We start from the raw sequence: 22,467 nt of genomic DNA, 5'->3' as shown, positions 1-22,467 counted from the left end.
GATTTGGATATTGTGTTTCAGATATTTTAAACTAACATTTCAATGAAAAAATGTAACTTTTTTTGTTGAAAATATAACATTTTCAGCTTGGGTTGACACTTTTAGCTTTTCAAAGCAGTTTTTAAGGGCACTTTGTGTGCTGGCAGAGAATAAATTAGAAATTATTTGGCGACTTCTGGAGTCTTCAATTTGATGAAGTTTGCGTTGTGCGCATGTTCAACGCTACTGAGAATTTTCTGACATTACACAGGAAACCCATATATCTGAAAATGTAATTTTGACTTGTCGTAATTGAGATATGAATTGCAATTACGGATTTTCCACTTTGTTAAATGGTTTGTTTCTTAAAGGAGAGTAATCTTGTAATTTCTTTATTTTCTGCCTTTTTCCACAAAAATACAGCAGATTTATTTCTGCTTTCAAGTTTAATGTTTGTGACTAATCAAAAGCTTACAAAAGAACAAATGTGCTATAAAGTTCAATCTTCTGCATAACCTTCAACACCAATGTCTAGGATAAAACTATATTTTATGTGATTGTGTATATGTGATAAACCAGACTCGACAACATAACAAAAAAAAAAAACTGTCTTTACTTCAGAGTTTAGTACCTCTCCTTTCCCCACCGCCTGTAGTACTCGCAGGTTCCACCAGGAGGCACCAGAGCAGAGCAAGAGCACAGCACAAATAGTACAAAACAAATAGGGAACGACTGAGAGCATGAAAATAAAGGCAACTTGGACATGTAATAAAGAAAAATGACAAGAAAGAATTATAGATAAACACCTTATACCGCAAGAAAAATGTAAAAATGGGTATTTCTCTTTCCTTTTTTTTTTCTTCTCTTTAGTTATTTGGTCTACTTCAAGGTTTCCCGCAGTGAAGAATCCTGAAAATAAACGAGAAGTTACTGCATTGGATCGCATGCATCTCCCTCCAATAGTGTCTGTTAAGGACTATGCACATCGTGATATGAGACATGATGCCACTACTTGCTATGCCAACACCATCCAAAAGCACTGGATTCACAATGTCATGAGTACTGCAGATAGAATAAAGAAAAAACAAAACAGAAAAAAAAAACGGCTGTATAAAAACCAAAACACCATGTATACAACCAAGACACAAAAACTCATCTTTTTTTTTTTTTCTTTGTTCACTGGTTTGACTCTGCGACTTGTTCACAAGTGATGGAAACTCTAGACAAATATTTCTGTCAGTATATTTACAAGTTTGTATTTTTTGTTGTGTTTGTTTTTTGTTTACTTTTTGGCGGTGAAACGTGGATGAGATGCCGACCTCGTACTCCTTTGAGTTAACCAGCACTGGGTACAGAAAGATGCAGTAAGTAGGGTTAAAGCGTGTAAGATTTAGCTTCCACAATACACTTAATACTGACATGTTTATACTGCCACTCACCGATGTATTGTTTTCAGTTTTTCCCCTTGCTTGCAGTAAAAGGCCAACAATGTGAAAGGGCAGTGCTGAACTGAAGCGTTTCAGTAGAAAACTAAGCTGCGAATTCCTGGGACCTTTTTACAGGGTTCCTCCATGTTTGTCTGGTAAAAAGTTTCCAAAGTTCTCAGTCCTTTAAGTTCATTTTCAGATATAAACACACACACACAAAAAATCACTTAATTTATGGCAGATTTTTTTTTTCCAGGTATCAAATAAGGAAGTTTCAAAAACCACACACCAACAGGAAGGAAGAATGAAAGTAAAGATGGAACTAAAGACACAAGGAAGAAAGAATGAAAGAAAAATAGAGCTGGGTGATCTTAGATTTTAAGAATAAAATCTCACGTTTTTATCATGCCAGACTCAATTTTTTTATTTTAATGAGCCCCCCTGCCCAAGTTTTGTTTTATAAAAGGAAAGGCAAAAGAAATATTTTCAAAAAGTGGTTTTTAGTTCATCGCTACTGTAAACAGAGGATTAGGGCCAGGCTACGAGAATTTTTGATTAATTATGAGAATATAGTCATAATATTAAGAGAAAAATACTCAATTCTACCAGAAAAACATCCTAATATTACAAGAAAAAGTTGTTTTAATGAGAAAACAGTTTAGTTATCAGGATCTGATGCAAGTTCATGTGCTTCCTTCTTTAAATATACACCCGGTTTCAAAGTCCAGCTATTGATGCTGATGTTAAAATTTGACGTTTTTCAATTAAATATTATCTCTAAAACTTAAACCAAAGTATAACTTTACAAGATGCTCAACATTCCTCATTTTAATTCAACTTTGTGTTGGAATTCTCAAGAAATAACTTTAATCTCCTAATATTACAGCTTTATTTTTGTAAATGTATTTATTTTTACAATAAAAATTAAAAAATCTTTAAAAATAATCAAAATAATAATTTTGATTTTTTAAATTTCTTTTAAATAATCTTAGCCTTGCCCTAATATTTTGTTGCAATACTTTCTGAATGAATTTTTTAAAGAATAATTATGTTTAAAATTCAAATTTTAAAATAAATTTAAATTAAAATTTTGTTTGAATCTTTCAAACAAAGAAGCAACTTTAGGTTTCCTGACATCACGCTGAATCATAATTTTCTGAAAATGTAATAATCAAAAATAAAAATTTGATTAATCAATAAATCTGATTTATCACCCAGTCCTTTGAGAAAAGCAAAAAGAAGCACAGATTAGTGGAAAAAAAAGTGTGTCGGAGTCAAGTTACACAGAAAAGGACTTAATGATAGGAAGAAGAAAGGGAATAAAGGAAGGACACTGAAAAGAGTGGAAAGAAAAGACAAAGAAGAATAAAGTAGGAAAAGCAAGAAGAGAAAGAAAAAGGACGGACAGATGGAAGATAGGACAAGGTAGAAACAAGGAAGTATTGGAAGGAAAAAATGATAAAAGGAAAAATCTAAATTTTTTTACCAACTCATTTTCTTTTTTCCACACTTAACCAAACAGTTGAACCGCATTCCAGACTTTTCCAGACTGGAGGCTCCTTCTAATTAAAATCAGTAATCTGCTGAACTCATACCAGTACAAAGCGAGTATTTAAACATCATGTCCCATCGCCTGATTTAACTTTCTGAGCGCGTGAGCTGGAAATATCGCCACGCATACACATGGTTCAGTCAGTCAGTCAGTGCGGGAGTTTCTGTGCCAGTCGGTCGCGAGCGGTTTGAGGTAGTGTGTTGGTGTCAGTACTTTTCTGGATTGGCAGGCGGATTTCTCAACGTGGGTGACATTCATCATGATTTCAAACTCTAATTGCCGGGGAGGGGAAGGAAAATGTATTTGCCTGGAGTCACTCAAAGTGCTACGTTTAAGCATCAGAGTCGATGAGTGTGTCGCTTTTGTGAAGTGAACGAGTAAAGGGCTGGCCAAGCCGCAGCTGACATGGCACACGGGTCATTCAGTTAGATCAGAGTCCGTTTGTCCAATGGATGCTGCTCAGCTCTCATTGGCCGCCACCAGCTGGCCTAAACCCTGGCGAACGTACACGGCCTGTATGTCCTTGGTCTTGATGCAGAAGTCACAAGCCCAAACGGCGGCGCTTTCCGTGGTCAGCAGCCCGTACGCCGGTTCTGTAAGGCCCGTACAGTCACGGTGGAACCAGCGCTGGCACGTAGCCTCACAAAGGATGGCGTCCTGGTCGTCGTGTACTTCCGCCAAACACATGCCACAAGGGAAGACCATACCGGGTCCGCCGAGTTTTCCAGGACCTGAACTGGGCCCAGTTGTCGGGGCTGTGGGTCCAGGAGGCAGGGGAGACTGGGTGTTAGGGGTCGAGGTGGAGTTTGAGGGGGGATTGGGGTTGCTGCCAGGAGTGTTGCCTCCATTGTTGTTAGCTATGTTGTTCTGATTTGAGTTGGGGGCAGCGTTGGACAGCGGCCCACCGGAGCCGGGAGTGTTGTTCTGCTGGTTGTAAGAAGAAGACCCTGCAGAGTTTGGCGGAGTTGATTGTTGCTGCTGCTGATTGGAGTTGTTGGAGTTTGGGGTGTTGGTGTTGTTGGAGGGCTGCAGCTGACCGGACTGCGGGTGCTGGGGTTGACCTGATCCGTTCAGCGGACCGGTAGGAGAAGAGTTGGGGTTGGGTTGCGGTGGAGCTGACGGAGGTTGGCCAGGTGTGTTTGTACTTTGTGGTGGGACATCGGGGTGGCCGGGAAAGCCTCCACCTGGTTGTGAAGGCCCAGAGTTAGAAGGAGGGCCAGGTGTAGTGTTGTTATTTGGGGGGCCGTTGGGATTCATGTTAAGCTGCTGCTGCTGCTGTTGCGGCGGAGGACCAGGCGGACCCCCTCCTCCACCAAAGTTCTTCCCATCCTCGCTGCCAGGCCCTGGTGGACTGGGGCCGGGGTAGGGGCCTTCCTGTGAGGGAGGAAACTGTCCTTGAGGGGGCATACCTGGCAACCCTCCCCCTACCATGTTGCCGCCAGGGCCACCACCCATTCCACCCATCATGTTCATCCCAGGACCCATGCCTCCTCCCATGGGAGGCAAGGGCCCTCGTGGACCTCCACCTCCAGGTAACGGTGGGCTGTTGAACGGGTGTCCGCCCTGTCCATGCTGCTGCTGGGGAGGCATGCTGAAACGAGGATGGGGCGGCCCACCGCCTCCAGGACCTCCCATTCCTCCTGGAGACAACATGGAGTTAAATCCTGGCCCAGGATGCATGGGGGGACTGAAGTTTGGCTGCATATTGAACTGAGAGGGGCCACCAGGAGGAAATCCACCTCCCCCGCCTCCTCCACCACCGCCACCTCCACCTCCTCCGCCTCCGAACCCAGGCATTCCTCCAAAGCCTAACTGGTGGTGCGGTCCAGCGTTGCTCGGAGGGCCGAAGGGCGGTCTGCGTCCAGGCTGACCACTTGCCGGTCCGCTCGGGCCTCCCATGAAGTTCATGCCTGGACCCATTCTGCCTCCACCTCCATACCCTCCTCCTCCACCGGCACCTGGACTGGGGAGAAACGGAGCCCCACCTGGTCCGCCTGCCCCACTAGGTCTGGACGGAGGTCCAAAGTCATCGTCAAATGGATTGGAGGCGACCAGATGGTCCACCATGGGCGTAGGAGGCGGCGCAAACTCAGTGAGGTGGGAGAAACCCGCCGCCTGAAACAGAAGAAGTTCACCTTTTAAAATTTGGATGAAAATATTATAATTTCAACACGCAAATTTAAGACATTTTGAAACCATTATGAATGGAATTTAAGAACTATATATCCACAGGAATGCATAAACTTTTTCCAGCAAACTGGTCATAAACTTTCACTTACCCAAGATGAATGCAAAAAAAGCTAGCTAGCTAGCAAGGGTATGTTAGCAGTGAGTTAGCGGTAGCCTCAACCGTCTCGAGTCACAGAACGCAATGACGATGTCTGACGCAAACTTTTGCCTGACATGAAGTCCCACAAATCCCCCAAAAAACAGAATATACAAGATTAAAGAGTCCTGTCAAGAAAATTATTAAGAACAAAAGGCCAACTTACTTCTGAAAAATGAATTTAAGGCTTTTTGCTAGTTTTTACGGATAGGAAAACACCTTGTTTATAAGGGAGGCAAAACAAATGTGTGCAAAATAACTTCTTGAGAAACACACAGCCACAATCTCTTATTCAATTCACTTTAGACAATTTTTTCAGACAATAGAATTGACTAAAAAGTGGATAAACTGATTTCCACAGAATAATAACAAACGAAAATATGTAACGTAAGGATGTCTCCAGTTGTATGATCTTAATTCTGTGTGGATGTGAAATAATGTGTGAGCAACAGACAACCTCAATTTCCCTATGGGATTAATAAAGTTTCACCCCACTTTAAAATAACTGACCTAATTCAACAGAGGTCCAGCCAATTTGTGCTAATATTCTCAAAACGACTCACCAGGGTGGGCTTTTCAAACTGCATATGAAAAAATGTATTTGAATTTGAATGTTTTTCTTGCCTTCTTTTCTAAAAAAAATAAATTAACAAAAAACATTTTCAAAAGGTGGGTTATATCTCAATTATCCCTTCTGTGAGTTGTACGACAGTATTAGAAAATGTTTTAGTACTTTTGTTTAGTTAAAAAATAAAATATAGTAATATAATAATAAATGAAATTATTACATAATTTTCTGGGTTGGAGTTTTCATAAATGTACTACTTTGTTCTCCCAATATTCTTACTCTGTTCTCGTAATTGAAAAAGAAAAAAAGTCTTACATTGCTTCATAGAGTTAACCTGAATTCAAAGTCCAAATAAACAGAACCTGCAAAACACGCTTGTCAAACAAGATGGCCGGCCTCAGGCCATGATGACATCATTCTGAACGATGAGTGCAATGGAGAGAAAAAAAAAATCAGATTTTCCAAAAATTAAACCTTCAAAAAATTTGATTAACCAATAAAACCGATTATTGCCCGGACTAATCTCAAGTGACTGTTTAAAGGCACCTGTGTCTGGCATCAGATTTGCGTTTGCAGGCAAAGACGCATCTATTAAACACCGACTCAAAAATATGTGCAACAGCTATGGACATATTTGTACAAGTTTTTTGTATTTTCTTTTAAATTAAAAAAGCCAATTTTGTGCACCCTGGTTGACTTGATGCACAGTGGAGGACACTTTCTAAGAGATACCGTACATTGTCAAGGAAAACCTCGATGGACCCTCCTCACCTGAGTGGAAGATTTCCTGGCCTTCTTCTTCTCCGGGCTCTTCATTTGTGAAGCTGAAGTAGTAAAAAACAGGAGGAGAAGAAACTTGAGTAACTAAAAAAAATATTCTCTTCATGCCTCACATTATTGATCCACCACCAATCAGGTGCAGCATCACATTTGGATTGGCCAATACCCCTTAGTGACAGAGTGGAGCAGCTTTAGACCTAGGGCCTCTTTTTCAAGTCCAACAGTTGAGATGGATTCAATGATGAGACATAGACTGGCATGAGGACAAAATGCTGAACATCCAGGCGTTATCATCACCAACGTTATGAAGCCTTGAATCGCAAATGACCCAGGCAGACCAAATGACCCAGGCAAGAGGAAGAGAGGCCGCAAACAGAGGCAGAAGAGGTAAGGTCAATGAGGGAGACAGGAAAAGACTTCAGACATGAGAACGAAGAAACAGTACTGAAGATACATTTATAGCAAGATAGACGTAATAACCTGTTCACAGACTCACTCTGTGAGAAACAGCCACCACCGAAGACAGTCGTGAAGTTTACATATGGGGAGGCGAAAAGTGATTTGCTAACAGCACCAGTGCAGCCCATTGCAGCGCAGTAATGGATGATTCCGATCTGATCGGGAGATGGGTGAAGGTAATTCCTACCTTTTCGTTTTCCTTGTCCCGCCAGTAGTCTCCCCGATTCGGAAGCCATTAGCTAATATGACTGTCGGTGAAGTGGCAAATCACCGTTCATATGCAAGGGAAAAAAAAAGTTACAAAAATGACGACGTCTTGAAGGCTACATGCCAACAGGTTGAATCTGCCACAGAGGCCCAGAGGTCCAAAACACGACAATACATAGTTTTTTCTTCTTCTTCTTCAATGGTGCAACATACCCTTTAATTGAAGAGTTTTGTCTGGTCTTGTTGTGTTTTGGATCTCAGGTTCAACCTCCCTGTCAGTACTGTAACTACAGCATTGGCTAACACTTAAAAGTGAACTGGATTAGCTGGTACAATAACGCCGGCCCAGGTCTGCAAATATTTTAGCCACGGTGTCTGTCACGCCAGGATTTGGTCACCAAATCAACGTCAGACAAAAGTGACAACTCTAATTTATGTAGCAGAAATTTACGGAGCTCATAAAGTGCCACAAGTTGAAATGAAAAATTAACTGATTCGGGTTAGTCAACAGTATGCACAGATTTGCTGTCATAGTTGTGCCAATGTGCACCAAGAATTGCAGTGAGCTGTGTTTTCAGTGAAGAGGTTGTTGTCAACAAAGTGACAACATAAAACCGGATCTCAAACAAAGGCTTAACAATTTCATATTGTTTTTAATGCAGAAGGAAACAATATACTGTGATAACAATTTTCTGTCCTGCTCTGATAACCATAAACTCCAATTTAGGTTGTTAATAATTCTCAAAAACTTGGCAGATTTTTTTTTTAATTTATGGTTAAGAAAAATCTTCTTTGTCATTTTAACCATGTTACTTTTTTGTTAAAATATTTGGATTATTACCATGAAACCTTAATATTTTAGCCAAATTTAGCATCACAACAATTAAGAAATCTCACAATCTCAATTGTTACTAAATGCAAAACGTCACAGAGATTAGATAGAATCAGAGCGAGGAAAACTTCCATCGATGATGACTAATATACAATTTAGCAACAGAACTGCAGGATTTTTTAAATGTTATGTTTCCCTAGCTTTCAGATTTGGGTCTGATGTCATTCCCAGACCCAAGCTCTGACATCTCATTTCAAACATTTTGAGGTGCTGTAAAGCTATTACTCGCTGTAGTTGACATTAGCAATTTAATACTACGCAAACTGAGTATGTTCATATCCACAACATCATTAATAATTGTCAATATATCTCTAAAATTGCACTGTGCAACATGTTGAGGCAGCTCTGTTCTGATTTGTTCTGCTTGTGAAAAAGATAAAGTAGTTTTGAATTTTATTTGATTATTTGTCCAAACTTTCTCAAGGGGATTTATATATTTGTCAAGTCTCTTTTCCCTTAGCCTATCACAGGTCACAAAGCTTTTACAGCTCATCCAAGCTATCCTTTTAAGAAGAATCAGACGCACCATACAATGTTTCTATGTTGACAATCGCTGGGGTAACCATTTGCTTTATAAAATAAGACAAAAACATGAAACGTATATCACAAGATTCCTTAACCTGGTCGACAAGCAACGAGTTTTCCATTGAAAGTTTCCAAATTGATGCAGTATATGCCTACCACATCCTTGTGTCATGAGAAAATTTGAATTCTAGATGTTGATCATGCCATTTTGCATATCTGTGCACACGTTTCCTAAACTTAGCAAACGGATGTTCCCAACTTCTATTTTTATGACTACATTTGGCACTTGCAGTGCTCCGTACCAATTTCGAGTAGGTGCAACCCAGCTTCCCTCCGTTGGTTGATGCTGGTTTTCGTACTACCAGCTGTTAGTCAGTAGATATACAGTGCAGAGCTCCCCGTCCTCCTCTAATCACTTGCAGATGTTTGGTTAGCAACTTGCAGGACGCTACGTTTGCTAACCAGTTAGCCACGTTACCCAATGTGGCTAACCAGCAGCGTTGAGATTTTCACTCAAAACTCGTAAAAATCATAAACCAAACTCTACCATATGTGTCTTTACAGTCATTTTAACACATATCACATAGTGTATAGCACAAAGAAATCGATTAGGTTGTGTGAACTTGCTGTTTGCTATGCTAACATTAGCGAGCTAGCTGCAGATTGCTAGCCATCTGGCAGACTATCGTGGAAGCAAACTGTACCCTTTCTCCGATGCTTGCTCTGCTCTGCTGTCCTTTAAAACGAAACTCGCTGGTGTGTCATTGCCAGCAAACCAGTCCTCATACGGTGTGTGCTTGTTGATCCACCATTCAACTGTAATTCATTCAAAAACGCAAATTTCTGTCATAATTACCACGGCCTTTCTGCCGCTACCGGACAAAGAGGGAGAAGCAGGGAGAGCGAGCAGCACGGACGGTTACATTTCACCACACAAATAGGGGTGTTGGTAGGTATTTACTACTTATTTTACCACCACTTTTGGTAAATAAAATGCCCTGTTGGCTTAAATTGGATAGTACAAGTCCAAATAGAAAGATATATTTATACCGCCTTGCAGAAAAATAGCGAAATGTTCTAATTTTAATTTATATTAAAAATAATCCCACCCACATTTTTGGCTAGTCTAACATATGCAGAGCTGGTCTAAACCTGCATTTCAAGAAAAAGCAGTCAATTTGGGTAAAAAACGGGATTGAAACTAATGTAAATGAACTTATTTCTGTCTTGAACAATAGCTCCATGAATTGGGGTGAAACAACATTATTGTAAGTGTAAACCTTGAAATATTATATTATATTATATTATATTATATTATATTATATTATATTATATTATATTATATTATATTATATTATATTATATTATATTGTAGAGAGGATCTTGTTTTTCTGAAAGTTTCCATACAGAATCAAAAAATCATATTAAGTCATTATAGTTCATCTGCTTTTATTGAAATTGTTTGTGATATTTGCTGTTGTATTTGTGAATTTATAATCATTTTCTCATTGATTTTTGGTAACTAGAAATATATTTTAAAAACCCGTAATAGTATTAAAATGGGTACACCATTACTATTTTTTTCAAAGATGTTTTATTATTTTACAGATTCAATTCTTTCATTCATTCATTCATTCTAAAATTCTTTTGAATTTTGGGAATTTATCTGTATATTCATGTATTTTGTTTTTTTTCCCAAAAAAGCGGACAATTTGGGCTTTCCTGAATATTTTGCAAGAACCTTATTAACATTAACAATGTTTCATCCTTGGTTTCTGTAAATTAAAAAAAAAAAAAGAAAGAAAATAAACCTGAAACATTGGTGGTGTAGAATTTTTTTAAATAAATTTTTCATTGATTACTGACCCGTGGTGAGTGCGAGGTGGCCAGGCTTGAAGGAGGGACCCAGGGCAACAGTGAATATAGGACCGCCACTGACTCTCCGCCCACCAGGGACTGCCTCCCTGTTGTTAAAGCAGATACCTGCCTCCACACGGGCTCATTTATTTGACTTTTTCCATGCGGACGCTCGGAACTTACCCTCTGGGAATGGGACCAAAAATCACCATCAAGAAAAACTTTGCCTTTTTTCGGATGATCCCGCTCCGATGGCATCTTTTTATCCAAAGAGAATAAATTTTCTTTAAACTGAAAAAAATGAGCAAATGTAATACATTTTCAAATGGGATAAAACTTGGGTATTTTTTCCCTACTAATGAGGCTTATGTTTCATTTTTAAAAGATTTTTTAAAAGTGAGGTGTGAAAATGTTCTGTCTAGAATAAAGCAGCGGAAGTCCATTGTTAGAGAGGCAGTGATTTTAGTCAAGGTGCGTCCCCGGGGGCCCCTTTGCATGGCGCTGAAAGGTGCAGGACAAGGCAGGGAAGTTTACAGATTTTCATCTGAGGGGGGGGAAATGGCAAAATGGTTCAAGGAGTTCCCCCTGGCCCTGAAGAACGGTACGGACAAGATCCGGTCAGTCTCCGAGTCCGGCTCCCATCCGAGAGCAAATAGAGCCGGGCTGATGATCAGCATCGGGACCAAAACGGGCCACCGGAAGAACTCCTCACCAGACAGCGCGCCAGGAGGTGGAGGCGTCGGAAAGAGCCGAAAGAACTCCGGCGCAGAGGTCAGCAGGACCGGGGTCGGTTCCCAGAAAGATGGGAAGGTTTGGGACGCTTTGCTGGCCGGGAAAAGCCGCAAGAACTCCAAGGCAGAGGCGGTGCTGGAGGAGCAACACAGGCCCCCGAAGACCTCCCCGCCCGCCCGCGCCTATATCAGCCGGATGATCAGAGTGGACAAACAGGAGAAAACCCCCAACTTTACAGTCAGTGGTACCGCCGGCGGCCCAGTGAGCTCTGAAGCTGAGAAACTTGCAGCCCAGTCCACAACGGAAACTGTGAGTTTCATTCTAAGAGCTCATTTTGACTCTCCTAAAAATACTGGTTGTAAAAATAAAAATAAACCAGGTACTGACACTTGATTGTAATCTGGACCACCTCTAGCCCCATAGATAGTATCCCTTATGTGTTGTTTTAGTTTTACATTATTGTTTACATTAATATTTCTTTTGTTCTATAGTGTAAAAAATAAGAATATATAATTTTGAGCCACTGAGCCCAAAGTGCCACAGTATGACAAATAATTAGCAAAAAATATTAAATATTTTATTATTTAAATAAAACTGTGATATATACATAAAAACATCGTATAAAGTACAAACACATGTTTTTAGTTTGTGATTCTTTACACTAATCTGACATATTTCTTCTACCTTCTCTAAAAATACCGATGGGATACCAGTAAACTGTCTGACTGGAGAGGCAGTCAATTTGCTCACAGTGAAGAAGCCTGGATCCAATCCAAACTCAGAAAAGACTTATTATTGTCTCACTTCCCCTCCTCCTCTCTTTGTCTGTGCCTCCCATTGTGCCCATTCCTCCCAGATTGTGTCTCTCTGCTCCTCTCCACTGTTTGATCTTCTACCTTCATCTTCCTCTGCCTCGATTACAAAACTGTTGACGGGCATAAAAGGTCGTCACCTTCCTCTGGCTCGGTTTTGACCTACGCAGAGGCGCCTCCCTCCTTCGCTCTGCTTCATCCCTCTCATTCATAACATTCTTCCCTTCTGGTCATATATCATTGATTCCATTGCCCCAATTAAAGTAAAGGTTTTGACTGGTAGAAAGAAATCTCCATGGAGAAATGCACAAATAGTTCGGTCTGCAAGACAAGTCTGCCGCAGGGCAGAACGACAATGGCGTAAAACTCAACTTCACGTTCATCACGACATCTACAAAGAAAAACTACGTAACTATCACTTAACACTAAAACATGGAAGGGAGGCTTTCTTTGCAGATGTCATAAAGAAAAACATCAATAATGCTCGAACTTTATTTGCAACAGTTGACAGGCTCACAAACCCTCCTGTGACGTTTCCACCTGAATTCCAATCTAATGTTGCCTGTAACAAGTTTTCTGATTTCTTTTCAGAGAAAATCCAAAAAATCAGAGGATTAATCTGCACATCAACTCTAAAGCCAGAACCATTGCTGTACCAAAACAAAACAAATACAGAAAAAATGACCCATTTTCAACTACTTAATTATAAAACTCTAGAAGAAATTATAAGTCAATTAAGTTCAAGCTCCTGCTGTCTGGATGTCCTTCCCACACATTTCTTTAAGAAAGTCCTGCCTGTTATTGCTACTGATCTGATCCAAATCGTAAACTCATCGCTTACATCAGGTGTTTTCCCCCAGGCCTTGAAAACAGCAGTCATCAAACCACTGTTAAAAAAGAACAACCTGGACAAATCACTATTGCAGAATTACAGGCCAATCTCAAACCTCCCATTCATCAGCAAAGTTATTGAAAAAACTGTGTGTAAACAATTAAATAGTTTCCTCATGATGACCAACTGCTTTGACACTTTCCAGTCTGGTTTTCGTGCTCACCACAGCACGGAGACTGCCCTCGTAAAAGTATTCAATGATATCCATATAAATACGGACTGTGGGAGAACCACGGTGCTGGTTCTGTTGGATCTCAGTGCAGCTTTTGACACTGTCGACCATGACATATTACTGAATCGACTTGAAAGTTGGGTTGGACTCTCCGGTTCGGTGCTCGACTGGTTTGAATCCTACATAAAGAACAGGGATTTCTTTGTTTCAATTGGAAACTTCTCATCAAAGAGGTCAAAGGTCACATGTGGGGTACCCCAAGGTTCAATCCTAGGACCCCTCTTATTTAATATTTATATTCTCCCACTAGCTCAGGTCATAACAGGAAATAATATTAGCTACCACAACTATGCGGATGACACACAGCTCTACATTACGATGTCACCAGGTGACTCTGAACCCATCCAATCACTGAATAAATGTTTAGAACAGATAAATGTGTGGATGTGCCAAAACTTTCTCCAACTGAACAAAAATAAAACTGAAGTCATTATTTTTGGACCTAAAGAGGAACGATCTAGAGTCAATGCACAGCTTCAGTTACTACCACTAAAAACTAGCGATCAGGCCCGAAACCTGGGAGTGGTGATGGACTCGGACTTGAACCTCCAGAGCCACATAAAGACACTAACAAAATCGGCCTTCTATCACCTGAAGAACATCTCCAGGATTAGAGGACTAATGTCTCAGCCAGATCTAGAGAAACTCATTCATGCGTTTGTCTTTAGTCGCATTGATTATTGCAACAGCATCTTCACAGGCCTGTCCAACAAATCAATCAAACAGCTGCAACTGATCCAGAATGCTGCTGCTCGCGTTCTCACTAGAACCAGGAAGATAGATCACATAACACCAGTTTTAAAGTCCCTCCACTGGCTCCCTGTAGCTCAAAGAATAGATTTTAAAATACTCTTGTTGGTTTACAAATCACTGAACGGTTTAGCACCACAATACATCAAAGATCTGCTGTTGTTGTATCAACCTTCCCGACCTCTCAGGTCTTCTGGTTCTGGTCTGCTCTGCATCCCCAGAACCAGAACCAAGAGAGGAGAAGCAGCTTTCAGCATCTATGCACCAAAAATTTGGAACAAACTTCCAGAAAACTGTAAAACAGCGGAAACCCTGACTTCCTTCAAATCTCAAGTAAAACGCACCTGTTTAGAGTTGCATTTGAAATGTAATATGTATGGATTTGATTTTGTGGATATGTATGTAATTTTTTTTTTTTTTTCCTGTTGTGGGCAACGGGGCCCGGCGAATACCCGTGGTTAAACGGACGGCGGAGTCCGGCGGTAACAGGCGCTTAAATTCCGTGTCAAAGGGAAGGGGGAAGAAAGGGAAAAAAGAGGGAAAGTGGAAAAAGGGGGAAAAAAAAGGGAGGAAAAAAAGAAAAAAAAAAAAAAGAAAAAAAAACCTTGGTATTTTATTCTATGTTGCATGCCTTCGTGTTTTGTATTTATGATGTAAAGCACTTTGAAATGCCTTGTAGCTGAAATGTGCTATACAAATAAAATTTGATTGATTGATTGATTACCGCCACCATGGTTTACAAAACTCAATGGGATTCAAATCAGAGCCTGGCCAAAGCCTCCATCAGTTTATCCTAAAAAAAAAGCATGATGGGAAAAACCATCAATAACTACATCAGTTATAGTAGATATTAGAATTACGTAAGGCTGGACGATATGGCTGAAAATTGCATCAAGATTTAGGCATTCCATATCAGTCGATATCAATAATTATTGTTTAGTTTTTTTGATTCAGACATCCAAAATACAACTAAATAGAAAAATCACTAATAAAATATTCTATTTTGTTGAAGGGCTGGACAATATGGCTGAAAAACCATATCACGATGAAAGTGTTACATATCAGTCAATATCGATAATGAATGTTTTAAATATTTGAAATTCTGCCAGTCTGACGTGTGACTGTTCCTGTCTTGTCCAGTTTTAAATCCATGTAGTTTTTTATTATGTTTTTGAGCAGTTATAAGGCACAGTGACAAAACCTTAAACTGCTGCTGTGCAAGTTGCTCATCAGGTCATTGCGAGGTAACCAAAGAGGAGTGAGTTAATGCATACCATTCACTTTGCTTAGCTGACCAGGAAAAGTTGAGCAGGTGTGCACAATGTTAAATAAATAAAAATAAATACATTTATGGTATTTATATGGTCAAATCCAGGCAACCGCAGTGGCCAGTATTTTACCGTAAATTAGAGACGTTTTCTTTTTGTTTTGTTTTCACAGTGTAGAACTGATGTAAAAAAAGAAAGTGTTAGCAACCCATTGCTGCATGAAAATTACACTAAATACTCTATAAAACAATCTAACAACATTTTCCCAAGCAGAAATTCAAGCATTTGTTTATTTTGAAATTAATTTGACTTGATTTCAGTAGAAATTTAACCTCAAGTTCGAGTTTCGTCTCTGAGCTCACAGTTTAAAGGATCTACACCCCCTAAATTATCGTTTTCCCTGTATTTTCCTGAGCCAGTTGATTATTGTGGAGGATTACGCAGACCCGTTTGATGCCCAGAAGACCAGAGATCAGAGGGATGCAGAGAGGGTTGGGGAGAACGATGGCTACATGGAGCCGTACGATGCACAACAGATGATAACCGGTAGGAACTCGTAAAACACGCTTGACCTCACAACATTCCCATTTTCGGTCACTTCATCACCCTTCTGAGAATGTGAAGTCACTCTGCTCTCTGGCTTTGCTATGATGACCGCATTTCATTTGGACAATGGGAGTAGTTTCCTGTCCTCACTTCCTCTTTCCTGTTTCTATTTCCTGGTGCTATTCTCTCAAAAGGAAGTCGGCCCCGACCGGCGGCTCCCAGAACCTAGGATGCAGCCCTATTTGGACCTCCTAGAGTCAGAGGAAATGTGGTGTCCAATCAGGGAATCGGATGCTGCCAGAAACTTTTTAGTTTGTTGTTTTTACCAGAAGAGTCAAACAATGGCACTGCGTGAAGGTGGACAAGCTTTATTAGGTTCTTATTCGTCTCTTAGGTTGTTTCTCACTGTGAAGTCAGCAGAGGATGTGATGATGTGAGTCGGTTTGGTTTAAGAGGCTGAAATCACATGGAAGGAAGTCAGCAGGGCCATGAATGCGGCCCGGCATTATTTAGCAGCTGAGATCAGTTATTAAATCACAATTTCAAGCAGAATTTCTTGCTAATTTATATTTTTTTTATTCAAGCCAGGGTTGAAAGCTAGACTTCTCTGAGTTTTTACTCAGAGAAGTTAAATTTAAATAGGTGTGCGTACCTTTATACTAATATTTTGTTAAAGCACTTTTAAAAGCAATTTTAGCATTTATTGTTTATTTTTGGTACACATATAACATTTATTAAAGTGCCACTGATGAACCTAAAATGAAGTCAAGCTGTCTTGATTACTAAAATCTCATTTAAATATGTGGTGTAAACATTTGAGAGAGGTTTTCTCCCTTTGATGTTAAAAAAATGAAACTGGTTCAATTGAAATTCAGCTACAACCTTAACTTTTTTGTGTCCAGCTTTCCCGTCTTTCTCCCACAATGTTCCTGCGGCCGCTGCAGGCTCTGTGTCGCTCTGGCGGTGGAGACTTTTATCTCTCGGCAGAGATTTTAATCTTTAATCCCTTCTCTTCAACCTGCCAGAGATCAGACGTCGGGGATCTAAAGACCTGCTCAAAGTGTGCATGTCTGCGGATGGGAGCGAGGGACCTGCGAAGAAAGGTCAACCGGCTGCCATCTATGACGACCCATATGTAGGGAGCGGTGACGGTGAGCGGACGAAGCCGCAGCTGCACCAGCGCCCTGCAACTGAGTACGAATTGCCATGGGAATGGAGGAAGCAGCACATCGTCAGGACTCTGTCGGGTATAATAAAGCACCACGTTGTTATTATCTGAAGGTTCATCACTGAGTCTGAAGTTGGATTCTGGTTGAAGCTTTTCAAGAGTAGATGGTTCTGTTTGTCTTGCTCCGTCTGCTTCACCCTCACATGCATATTTTATAAGCTACACAGACCAACAGTTCACTGAACATCTTGTATAAAACATCAAAGTCGCCTGCTGTGTTTTCAGACATCAACAGAAAGTTCAAGCTCAAGAAGAAAGCTGTTCTAATATATATATAAATTTTACTTTGCTTGTGCTCGTCTTTTCCCAGCACAATTTGACCACCCAGTCAAAGAAGAGACATGTTTTCATACCCTCACCATGCAGACCCAGCTGCAGCAGCAGCAGCAGAATCATCTGAGGCAAAAAAGCAGAAGCCAAAAGATCCTGAGATCCTCTCACCCGACTCTGCTGCCATCCAAGCTACCCCGCAGCAGCCCTGATGGAGAGGCGCGCTGCGTGGATCCATTACTGCCCCTGGAAAAGCAGAGGTACCACCCTGCTCTCCTTTACAGACAAAAACGCAAAATATACAGTATATTTTGAAATTAATCACACCTTTAGATATTTTTTTATTGGGCGGGTTGAAATGAGAAGGGAGCATCATGATGCGTCCACATTATGCTCCAGTACATTTATTGTTCCTGTGATATAGTATTTTCTTTTTTGGGAAGTCTTGAATTAATTTAAGAAGAACAATATTTTTCTCCAAAATGGCAAAAAAAACCAAAACAACAACAACAAAAAAATGAGATAAAGAAAGAAAAGTTACAAAAATGCTCAAAGTGAAGCAGAAAGCTGAAGAAAATTATTTCTGAATCAGAAGAAGAAAATCATCTGTACAGATTTAACAACTGTGACTCTGACTAAATGTCTGGTTATCGATGAAACATTACTCGCTTACAGTTTTCTCAAGTTTCAGAAATTATGTTTAGCTAAACTGAAAGGAGATTATTTCACATATAGAGCTTCGAAAATGTTTAAAACTCAAATTGGACTCTGCAAAGCCTTCCATGACCCATGTGACCTACATGTTTTAAAGTGGTGTAGATGTTTTTGGAGTGATATCCAACTAATATATTGAGGAATTAAAGCATCACCTAAAGTCTTGACTCTGCGTCTCTTCCAGTTGGTACCATGGCTGCGTGACCCGGCAGGAGGCAGAGTTCCAGCTGCAGTCCTGCAAGGAGGCCAGCTTCCTGGTCAGGAACAGCGAGTCAGACAGCAGCAAGTACTCCATCGCCCTCAAGTGAGTGTTTCCTGAAGGTGCAGGCGCAGCTTTAGCTGGATAAATGTTTCTAATTGGATGCACATTTCTTATTTGTGGCTTTGCTGTTGTCTGTGTTTGAAAGAATGCAGGACAAATTAGTGGGTGTGGATGAAGAGGCATCTAAACCAGAAACATATCTTAACAGAAATTTTGAAAAACAAAACAGAAAGCCAAGCTACACCCAGCAGAACATAAAATAACAGATAAAAGAAAGGAAACGTGCATTTAGAGAGAAGATTCTTCTGAGCTGGAGCTCAGCTGTTGCTCTGGTGTGACGGCCATCATCCTATGTTGTTTCAACTACCATATGAATTCTCTAGAGACTCAAAGATGCTACAACATTTTTCTGGGCAGACATTAAATGCATGAAATAAAGTTTAACCGGAAAATAAACTAACTGAACTAAACTTCTGTTGGACAGAATGAAAACACAAAAGAGCCATAATGCTATATATGATATAATATAACAGAATATAACAGAATATAATATAATATAATATAATACAAAATAATATAATATAATATAACATAATATAATATTATATAATATAATACAAAATAATATAATATAATATAATATAACATAATATAATATAATATAATATAATACAAAATAATATAATATAATATAATATAATATAATATAATATAATACAAAATAATATAATATAATATAATATAACATAATATAATATAATGCTTTTATTTAAGGTAAAATCTATATGAATGTAGCTATATATAAGTAAATTAAAATAAACCTTGCAAAACAAATACATCAGGCATAATAACAATTTTGCCTAATACTACTACTGCTACTACTACTAATAAAACTACTATAAGTATTTTATCATTGCTATTATAATATAATATGTAATAATTACAACATTATTACATAATATTAATAAAACAGCTATTATTATATCACGCAATAATAATAGTATGAAATAACATAATATTATAATATTAACAGTATTATTATACTATAACACTTATAGTATAATAATGCTACCAGCATTATTATACTACTACTTATTTTCATAGCTCTAATTATTGTGTAATAATTATTAAACAATAATTTAATACTTGTTATAATAACTCTTTGTAATAATTATTACACAATAATTATTATTAATAATAGTATCTGTTATTATTATTTATACATATTATGCAAGTTAAATACTAAATGAAAGCAATAAATAGAAAGGGAAGAAATAAATAAACCATCAATAAATGAAAAAGGAAACATCTTTGCTATTAATAAAATTTGACGTTCATCACATCCTCATTGCGTTTCCTTTGCTAATCAGAAGCTGAAGGTTTAGTCTTCATGAATCTCGTCTGTGTTCAGGACGAGTCAAGGTTGCGTTCACATCATCGTGGCCCAGACCAAAGAGAACGGCTTCACCCTGGACCAGAGCAGCTGCGTGTTCCCCAGCATCCCGGAGGTGGTGCACCATTACTGCACCAGCCGCCTGCCTTTCACCGGGACCGAGCACATGACGCTGCTCCACCCGGTACCTCGCATCCACTGACTCTGACCTTAAAACCTCATATGCATTTGAAGCAGAGATTAAAAGAAATAATCTAAAAATTAGGTTTCTTTTTCTGTACATCCACAACCCTTTCAAATGTGTTATTTTTTTGTTGATTTGATGTTTGAAATGTGTTCAGCTGCCTGGCTTTTATTCACTTATTTTACTTTGATGTGCAGCTGATGCAAAACATCCAGGCTGCTATTTTGCATGTGAACAAGCCCAGCAGAAAAGACTTTTGTTTTTCTGATTTAAATGTGACCTGATTTCAGACTGGATTATTAGCAGTGAAACTGCTTCTGTTGTTTTATTGTTGCTAAGTTAAATTTCCAGATATTGGAAACATTTGAGTTTATCTCTCCTGCCCTCTAGTGGACAAGGAGGATTTACTGCATCTTTAGCAAGACAAAGATTTGCTCCATGCATTGAAACAAATCTAAAGATATGGAAAGAGATACTCTCAGAGCGTTGGTTACATGAAATTAGAATTTATGCATTTGGTTTCGGCATCAGCTGCCCCATGAGGATTTTTTTCCCGTTTCGCTGTGAAAAGAGGGAGCAGTTTCCACTGTGTTGTGTGCACTGTGAAGACTGGGTGATTCACCCCAAAACAATGTGTGAGACAGAGCTCCGGCTCGGCAGCGATTGAACTTTTTACTGACAAAAAACCGAGGATCAGGCTTAACATGTTTATTCATTTCAGGGAGCGTTGCAATGATTCCCAACCTGTAGGGGAGGTAGAGAGCTAAGAGATGGGCGCTTGGCGCTTGGGGGATGGGTTGAGACTTTTAATATGTTGTGCTCTACTTACTGGCAGCCTTGATGCAGATTTGTGTCAAAGTTGCTAGAGTTTACAGAGAGACCTTTGACCATTCCTCTTTACTTTCCCGGCAGATTCTCCTGACTTTGCTCTTCTCGCCTAAGTTTGGAGAGCTCCAGTGGTGACACAACTTCAGAATACTAACTCAGATTTCTATTAAAAATGTTCTGGTATTTAAAAAACTGCATATGGCAGTGTACTCTAGCAAAAATAGTTCAATTTACTTGAATGAGAAACCAGAAACCACATCGCCCACATGTCGTATTTATTACAGGAACTCTCAGTCTTAGTCTGATCTGACCAAAGCACAAAGTTGTTATACTGAAAGCCAATGAGGATTTGAATTATAACAAAGGCTTCAGGATCTTTGGAGGAGAAACATTGATGTTACTGTGGCCCACAGTAACATAGAACCTCAGCTTCATCTGACATACAGCTTAAGTTATGGTCCATGGAAATGTTTACATTTGTGACAGTAGGAAAGTTTTGTTTTTTCTGGCATGCAGAAAACGTTTAGACAATCTGATCTTATAGACAGCACCAGCAAGCAGCTTTTCAAATTGGAATGACATGTCCTGGAGTATTTTCTATTTTGCAGAACTATAAAGAAAATAGAAAAACATCTCTGTCTGTACCAGTTCCTTGGAATTATAACTTACAAAATATAAAAGATTTTAATCAGTTGAGGCTTATTTTAAAGGGATTGGTATTGCTTTGAATTATTATTGTTATTATTCTGGCTCCATTCCAATTTATGTGGAATAAACTGGAGAATAAAGTGGAAAAAAATCAAATTTGAGAAGCAACAAAGTAGCTGTAAGCTTCAGATTTATTTTTCTATTTTTATAAAATTAGTCACACCATCTTTAGATCTAGTTTGTCATACATACAATAGCATGTTATGGTTAATTTTATTGTAAAAGATTATTTGATGAAAGTAAAATATTCTCTTGCAAAAACAACCTTAAACGTGACCCACCCACATAGTGACGTCACACAAGGAATATAATTATTTGTAAAGTGAGTGTATTTGAAAATTTTGTGGTTCTTTATTGCATGTTTTCCGGTAAATTCTGTCTTCTTCTCTCTTTGCTCACCTCAGCTGATGTTTGTTTTTAAAACCTTTGAAAAAGTTCTCCCTCCAGGTAAGACAGTTCTGCACCTTTAAGGGGAAAATCGCTGATGGGAGATGTTTGAATGTTCCCTGAAAGTCTTCAGATTTTACTGCCTATCAGCTCAAACATACCAAGCCTTACGTTTCATCTCAGTGGCACGCTGGAGACCAGAACTTAGCCTGAAGCCCAGATCCAGGCCCACATCACGGTCTCAAATACTTGAACGTTAACCATTTACGTGCCACTTCAAAGTGTCATTGTTTTAAGTCAATGTGTTTTGATGTAATTTAAATGGAAACCAGATTTAGTGGTCCTGAATGTGCTGAATCCCAATAAAACAAGCAGCGGAAAATGGAAAACGTGAGTCTGTTGTGCTTTATGTGCTGTAAAGAAGCAGGATCTTAAGCAACAACGGTAGAATGAAGGTTGGTTTTTCTTTTTGTGCTCGATCCGCATGTTGACTTTTGGCTGTCGTTCCAAAGACCGAGAAGGTCAAGAGGTGAAGTCCTGGTTGAGGGATTGGGTTTAAACTTGAGGATTATGCAGAGCACAAACAGTTTACCTCGTTGTACTCCTGATAGTATGGATTAAAGTAAAAGCAGCCCTAAAGGGAGTAAGAGTCGTATCATTACACTAATGTCAAGGATGCTTAAGGTGAC

The 22,467-nt window shown here is 39.3% G+C and overlaps 2 protein-coding genes across 4 annotated transcripts; one reads left to right on the top strand and one right to left on the bottom strand.

The window, feature by feature from the left end:
- Positions 1 to 573: 573 nt before the first annotated feature.
- Positions 574 to 9,598, bottom strand: pygo2 (pygopus homolog 2 (Drosophila)). Of its 3 annotated transcripts, XR_008607594.1 has the most exons (5): positions 9,420 to 9,598; positions 7,279 to 7,339; positions 6,624 to 6,676; positions 1,419 to 5,073; positions 574 to 1,324 (listed from the first exon to the last, which is right to left on the bottom strand). XR_008607594.1 is itself a non-coding variant. In XM_055053816.1 (4 exons), the coding sequence occupies exons 2-4, from the start codon at positions 7,325 to 7,327 to the stop codon at positions 3,418 to 3,420; spliced, it is 1,758 nt and encodes a 585-aa protein (XP_054909791.1). In that variant the 5' UTR covers positions 7,328 to 7,339; positions 9,420 to 9,598; the 3' UTR covers positions 574 to 3,417. The 3 variants fall into 3 exon arrangements, 2 of the variants coding, with proteins under 2 accessions (XP_054909791.1, XP_054909792.1); XM_055053816.1 differs by having other exon boundaries at positions 574 to 5,073; XM_055053817.1 differs by lacking the exon at positions 7,279 to 7,339 and having other exon boundaries at positions 574 to 5,073.
- Positions 9,599 to 10,749: 1,151 nt separating this feature from the next.
- LOC129375031 (SH2 domain-containing adapter protein E-like) lies at positions 10,750 to 22,226 on the top strand. The gene is made up of 6 exons (XM_055053818.1): positions 10,750 to 11,613; positions 15,678 to 15,804; positions 16,830 to 17,051; positions 17,343 to 17,562; positions 18,201 to 18,320; positions 19,690 to 22,226. Exons 1-6 carry the CDS (start codon positions 10,873 to 10,875, stop codon positions 19,871 to 19,873), a joined length of 1,614 nt encoding a protein of 537 aa, XP_054909793.1. The 5' UTR covers positions 10,750 to 10,872; the 3' UTR covers positions 19,874 to 22,226.
- The last annotated feature ends 241 nt before the right edge of the window (positions 22,227 to 22,467 follow it).

The sequence above is a fragment of the Poeciliopsis prolifica genome, unplaced genomic scaffold (assembly GCF_027474105.1).
Source record: "Poeciliopsis prolifica strain line A6 unplaced genomic scaffold, Auburn_PproV2 SCAFFOLD038, whole genome shotgun sequence".
Classification (NCBI taxonomy): domain Eukaryota; kingdom Metazoa; phylum Chordata; class Actinopteri; order Cyprinodontiformes; family Poeciliidae; genus Poeciliopsis; species Poeciliopsis prolifica.
This window is presented reverse-complemented; position numbering and strand designations above follow the sequence as displayed.

Bases quoted from the DNA above. Each gene is read 5' to 3' on its own strand.
- pygo2 (XM_055053816.1), bottom strand. From the start codon at position 7,327: ATGGCTTCCGAATCGGGGAGACTACTGGCGGGACAAGGAAAACGAAAA. The intron at 6,677-7,278 runs GTAGGAATTACC...TTACTACTTCAG, and splicing joins GGGACAAGGAAAACGAAAAG to CTTCACAAATGAAGAGCCCG. The intron at 5,074-6,623 runs GTGAGGAGGGTC...CTTCTGTTTCAG, and splicing joins CCAGGAAATCTTCCACTCAG to GCGGCGGGTTTCTCCCACCT.
- LOC129375031 (XM_055053818.1), top strand. From the start codon at position 10,873: ATGAGCAAATGTAATACATTTTCAAATGGGATAAAACTTGGGTATTTT. The intron at 17,563-18,200 runs GTACCACCCTGC...CGTCTCTTCCAG, and splicing joins CTGCCCCTGGAAAAGCAGAG to TTGGTACCATGGCTGCGTGA. The intron at 18,321-19,689 runs GTGAGTGTTTCC...GTCTGTGTTCAG, and splicing joins AAGTACTCCATCGCCCTCAA to GACGAGTCAAGGTTGCGTTC.